This window comes from Nipponia nippon, unplaced genomic scaffold (genome assembly GCF_047370975.1).
Source record: "Nipponia nippon isolate SJK-2023a ecotype South Korea unplaced genomic scaffold, ASM4737097v1 scaffold_57, whole genome shotgun sequence".
NCBI classification, from domain to species: Eukaryota; Metazoa; Chordata; class Aves; order Pelecaniformes; family Threskiornithidae; genus Nipponia; species Nipponia nippon.
Window position 1 is genome coordinate 525,625 of NW_028262377.1, and position 6,478 is coordinate 532,102.

Sequence of the window (6,478 nt, forward strand, 5' to 3'; positions counted from 1 at the left end):
TAATAGCTCAGCCTGGTACCCCAGGAAATTCCTTTTTCTGTTCTGCCCAAAAAACTTATCGATAGGTGGCTTTGGCAATAATAACTGCTGCTGGTGTGAAAAGACAACAATTAACGATCATAATCACAAAATTGCTTTAAAGAAACCCCATCCTTTTGCTGCTTTGCTAGGAAGAGCCTGTATAACGTCTCTACAGTAGCTTCATCCACCCATTAATTAATACTCGTATCATGACATGCTTTTCCTTCCCTTGATTTTGACAGGGATCATTCAATATTGAAAGATGTGCTGGAGTGCTACCGAGCATCAGCAGACATGTACAGAGATACACACCTATCTCATTTATTTTTCCCCAAATGAGTTTCCGTGATGATGTAAACCATTCCAAATTCTCCCTGATTTCTGAGGGTCCTGGGTGCGTGCTCTGAAGTGATGGGCAGAGCAGCTTGCATGTGTCTAATGTCTTTGAGCTACAAATGGACAAACTTAATGACAACTGACATGTGACAAAGCCTTTTCTGTCTTTCCCAAACAGCTAATATGCCAGAGGATTATCCAGATCAGTTTGATGAGGTAGTGGACTTTATTCAAGCCACCATTAAAAGACTGAGGAGGTCGCCAGATAAACAGACTCCAATTTTTTCTAGGCGGGAGAGAAACCGGCAAAACGCAGCCACAAACATAGAGAATTCCAGCAAAAAGGGAAGGAGGAATCAAAAGGGCAAAAATCGAGGATGTGTCTTAACAGAAATACATTTAAACGTGACTGACTTGGATTTGGGATACGAAACCAAAGAAGAGCTAATTTTCCGGTATTGCAGTGGATCTTGTGATGCAGCCGAGACCACATATGACAAAATTTTAAAAAATTTAACCAGAAAGAGAAAACTAGTCACTGACAAAGTAAGGCAAGCTTGTTGCAGACCCACAGCCTTTGATGATGACCTGTCCTTTTTGGACGATAACCTGGTTTACCACATACTGAAAAAACATTCCGCAAAAAGGTGTGGATGTGTCTGACTGCTGCACGCTGGAGACGGCTCCAGTTTTGCATTCCTGCTATGATGCAAAGAGAGGGACCAAGGTTCCCGGGGAAGCGTCTGCTCAGAGCGGAGAAAAGAGGACCAAGAGCGCAGAACAAGGGGTCGTGGGAGCCTGGGGGGGGGGGGGGGCGTGAGGGGGCGTAGGAGGATGGAGGCTTTTGAAGTCCTACGGGAAAGTAAATAAAAGCTCAGGTGGAGATGCCAATGGCTGGATGGTGTGCGCGCTCCCTTTCCCATTTGACACAGTCCACTGTCAGTGAGACTCGTATCCATGAGGAATGTGCTTAAAAACACAACCCTGCCATAGCACACTGTGTTGTAGTTATCCCATCCATGCCAGGAAGCTTAGCTGAGAAGTAGCTTAGGAGTACCTTACTCATCCCCTGTGCCCTCAGCTTTACTGAAAGACACATTGTGCTACTGCTCATTGAAGGGCAGTTCCTAAGCACTTAGGACAACTTCTAAGCTATAATGAGATTAACCTCGTAAGTAAGATGATATCAGGCAAATATCAGAATTCCCAGGCTCAAGTTCTCTAGAGCCAGTATTGATACAAAGCAAAACAGTTCCACTTACTGGTTAAGTTTGGTTATTTCCATCTCATGTTTCCTCAAAACGAGTGTAGGATTTCATTCTTCTGCTACCTATGAAAACAAGTTGGGTTTTTAAGCACTTATTCCTAGTATAGTAAGAGAAATAACAAGCCTGGCCTACACAAAATGCGTTTCTTTTGGTTTACAAAGGACTAACATAACTTGCATAACTACATTTCTATTTGGTCATTGTGAGTGAGCAGAGACTATTTGATGCAATGCATCCATTCAGAGACATAAATATACAGAAGATATTTATTGAGCTTAAGTTATTGTTATTTATTACAGTTCAGTAATGAGTCTCCTTATTTATTAACGTTTCTTTTCAAAGGTGCCAAACTAGAAGATACTTGGAAGATACAGTGAGACAGTTAAGTTGGGAACAATAGTCCATGCTTTTGACTGAAAGTGTTAACTTGAATGCAAAAAAATCACTTACTTTACCTTTTTTCTTTTAAACAAAATTCTGATTATGTTCACAAAATGTAGTGCTGAAGCCTGCAGCCCTTCCTCCTGTTCATAAATACTTTTGAAAATTACTGCAGTCATACATGTGCAGGAGCAGCAATAGCTCTGCACGAGTGAGGGTCACAGGACTTGGCTCAACATTAGCAGTTTGTTATAAAAACTAATTCTAGTCATATTTTAAATGTAGCCACATTTTTTTCTCACACTTTTTGCCAACTGACCTCATATAACTATTGACAAATGGAAAATAATTACATTTAGCTTTATAATTTCTTGTTATATTTATTTAAGCTTTTCCTTCCATATTTCCATATAGAAGAGGTTAAATTCCTCCTACTAGTTAGCCCTGGATTTAATATAGCCTGCAGGTAAACAATTATGTTAAATAACCAAAGTGTTTTGTATAATTTGCTGAAACATTACAGGATCGTACCCACACAGCAGAACAGTCTCCCTTAGGATGAGGGAGGTTGTACAGCAACAGCATTCATACCTGACTGCTAACGCAAGCTCTCGTTCTGGAGACTTTTTTCCCGAAGGAGCAGCAGTGCAGGTCACTAGACATACCTGACAACCAGTGAAGCATCAACTCCCATAAAAACAACAGGAAGAAAAACAATCCCTACTGAAAAACAAAAAATGATGGTCAGTCCGACCTTTTATTTCATGCATGCAATGGCTCTCCATACTCATTTTGCCCTGAGCCCCTCGGGATGCCACAGCAGAAGGGTCTAGTAGTCAAAAAAAGTCCAGAACAGGCATAGGAAGATGTACCAGGTGTATGAAATGTAATTCAGCCCCAACCTTCACTGCTTTCCTGGGCTGATGGAGGGCAGCCTTGGAGCCTGCCCACAGGGTCTATGCTCACGCTGCCATGGGGACACCTTACCCTCCACATTGGGCAGGGGTGGTACAGCTGATACCATTTCCAGCATTGGCATGATTTGGGCAGTAAAGGCCTGCTAAGCTGAGGATCAGCTGCACTGCTGGGCAGTTAGCTGGGTGCAGCACTCAGAGCTGTGTTTTTGCTGGCCATGGTACGGCTCCAGTTGCTGAAAACTTGCCCCAAAGCATTTTCTGCGCAGCTTGAAGACTGCAACCAAAGCAAATCACTATGTTCAAAATACAAAAGGGTAAAGTTTGTGATTTTTTTTTAAATCTTTTTAGACCTTACTGAAAACAGGAGTGTACTTCTCTGGATTTTTTTACTTCACCTGCAATTTATGTCTCAGTCATTTGTGTTAATCAATCAAAGTTCTCTACAGACTTTATTTTTGTACAATATTCATTTTATAACTTTTTACAAAATAAAACTAATTTCTATTGTTACCTGGTTGTTGCTTGTGCTTCTTCCCCTTTGTACCACTTCCAAGTTACAGTATCGCCCAGTTCCCAACCCGCATGGGGCAATGCTCAAGAAACAGCAAGTCCTTTACACAGTGGAGCTTTCCTCTTCCATCTCACCCTGGTCTTTAATGTGGATCAGAGATGTCTGTAGCTTCTTAGCAGAACATAACATTAATCAGTGATGTGATTACAATAAGTGACTCCAAAATACGTGGTAAGCAATGGCACAATAAGCAACCCAGTGGCAAGCTTGAAGCCTGGTGTTACCCAAGCTGTTCCTTGCCCATGCAGGGCTGTGGTGGCTTTGTGGTGGCCTTGGCTATGCACAGCCACAATTCTTGCACCCAGAGCTTTGCATTTTGCTTTTCTAACCCCGGTGTTACATCAGTTGGACTAAATTCCATCCACTTTGGCAGTCCTTTTCCCTTCATCTTTAAATAGGAAAATACAACTTGAGGAATTTTCTTTTCTGCCACCATCATGGAAAAGATGAGGGCAGGTTTTGTGTCTGTGGCCAGCAACGTTTTCTGAACTGTTTTGTGTTAAAAGTGCTGCAGTTCCCATCACAGAGTCGATAAACACACAGTTATAGGTTTTGACACTGGGCTCTGTACTCCTCAAAACTGCTACGGAGAGAAAGAGGGAGCATCTGAGCAGTGAGCCAGAGAGCAGGAGATCAAACACTCTTTCTCTTAATGTACAGCATATGGATGCCTTGGTTTCATTTGTGCCAAGTGAGGCCGTGCATGCAGCTCCAGCCCAGCCACTGGAACACAAAGCAAAGCTCGCAAGCACTGCTTTTGAAGCACACGGTATTGAAGGCATTCTTCCTCACATGCCACTGCCTCCGTTCCTTGCAGCAGAAGCCCATCCACAATGCACAAAGGCTGCTGATTGCAGTCTGGTTGAATATGGCACACATTAAGTGTTTGGCACGAAAATGACCTGCAGCTTCACGTTCAGCAGAGATCGTGCACTTTCCCAAGAGCTGGAGGGACCATCTATGTAAAACACAACTGTGAGGTGCTCTGAAGACGAATCTCTGATCTTATAGCCCAAACCTCCCATTTTCTCTTACGTGGATGGGGAAGCACGAGGCCAATGCTGAAGTCCTGTTTAGCCTTCTACTAAAGGCTTCAAGTGGGCCATGTAATAGCTGGCAGGAGCAGGTTTGCTTGCATGGAGCTTTCACCCTCCTTCCCCAACCTTCCTGGTGAGGATAATATTGGAGAGAGCAGATGGGGTTTTGCCATTGCAATCCCAGGCTTGCCACTGTTGGGCTGGCACCTTCAGCCTCATTTTCTGGTTAAAGTAAGGATTGCAGTATTTCCCTGGCATCCTGCATGTATTAAAGCAGCTTGAACTCTTCAGCTGGCAGATTGTGTAAAAGATTTCAAAAAGGGCTTAAACTTTCATTTGTCACTAGGTAGTGCCAGTGCTGGGAGAGACGTTATGTCACTGTTTGTGCAGCAGGGACAGCACTACCCTGGGTCCCTTCTGGAAGAAGATGACTGGTCTCAAGTTAAATTATTTACAGGGGAGAGGATGGACGAAAACTCCATAACCATTTACGTTTATTTGATCCTAAAATCAGGAGGACGTTAAGTTTTATTACTCAACATCTTGATAAGGATTTTTTCTTTTAATTTTGCTTTGGGTTTTGTTTTGTTCTTTTGCATCAGTTAGCATTGTGCTGTCAGACAAGAAGGGCTGATTAGAGACTTGGTACAAATTATGAATGTCTAAGGAAAAAGCAGGTATTTTGCAGGAGTGCATATTTAGTGATGCAACCTGGAAATTTGGCCGACCCTCAGAGAGTCCCCTCCAGCAGAAGGGATTGTGGCCACGTACATCCCACAGGCAGGGCAGTGAGAGAGAAATTGTAATAATACCAGGTCCTTCTGCAAGCTCTCCGTGCGCTCCACCCCACAGCTGTCTGGTGGTGCTGGTCTCAGAGCAGAGAGGATGAAGTAGGCAAAAACTGTGTTTGATTTTGGGTTGTTTCACCTCTGCCCACAAGAGGGAAGAAAGGCCAAAGGCAGCCAGTGCCTTCATCTGGAACAGCGCAGGAAGAAACCAGCAGCAGCCTTGCTCCTTGCAATCTGTCTGGATGGCTAACCAATAATACAGAGGAAAAATATCAGGATGAAGAAAACAAATGGAGCTGACACATTGCATAAATAGGTCTTCAAATGTCATGCTGGAACAAAGATGTTTTGTTCCAAAGCAAAAGACAGCTTGAAAAGGCTCAGTAATACACACTGAGAAGTTTGCTTATTTGGAACAGAGCTCTACTAATGAAAAGGTTAACTGTGTTGCAATGGAAAAGAAAAAAGGCTAAGCAGAGGCCAGGCCTGCACTCCTCACCCTAGCAAAATTTCCCACTGGCTTGAATCATAGAATCATAGAATACCAGGTTGGAAGGGACCTCAAGGATCATCTGGTCCAATCTTTCTAGGCAAGAGCACAGTCTAGACGAGATGGCCCAGCACCCTGTCCAGCTGAGTCTTGAAAGTGTTCAGCATAGCTGAGTCAACCACTTCCCTGGGGAGATTATTCCAATGATTGACTGTTCTCATCATTGTGAAAAATTTTCCTCTCATGTCCAATTGGAATCTCCCTGGGAGTAACTTGTACCCGTTACCCCTTGTCCTCACCATATGACTCCTTGTAAAAAGGGAGTCTCCATCTTCTTTGTAGCTCCCCTCTCAGTACTGGTACATGGTGATGAGATCACCTCTAAGCCTCCTTTTCTCAAGGCTGAACAAACCCAGCTCTCTCAGCCTATCCTCATACGGCAGGCTTCCCAGACCCTTGATCATCTTGGTGGCCCTTCTCTGGACCCCCTCCAGCCTGTCCACATCTTTTTTGTATAACGGGGACCAGAACTGTACACAGTATTCCAGGTGTGGCCTAACAAGCGCCGAGTAGAGAGGGATAATGACTTCTTTATCTCTGCTGGTGATGCCCTTTTTGATGAAACCCAGCATCCTATTGGCCTTCTTGGCTGCAGCAGCAGCACACTGC

At 43.7% G+C, this 6,478-nt stretch overlaps 1 protein-coding gene across 1 annotated transcript; it reads left to right on the forward strand.

Moving 5' to 3' along the window:
* The first annotated feature begins 313 nt into the window (after window positions 1–313).
* LOC104017593 (glial cell line-derived neurotrophic factor) lies at window positions 314–1,114 on the forward strand. Its single transcript, XM_087735454.1, has one exon. The coding sequence runs from the start codon at window positions 541–543 to the stop codon at window positions 1,018–1,020; it is 480 nt and encodes a 159-aa protein (XP_087591580.1). The 5' UTR covers window positions 314–540; the 3' UTR covers window positions 1,021–1,114.
* The last annotated feature ends 5,364 nt before the right edge of the window (window positions 1,115–6,478 follow it).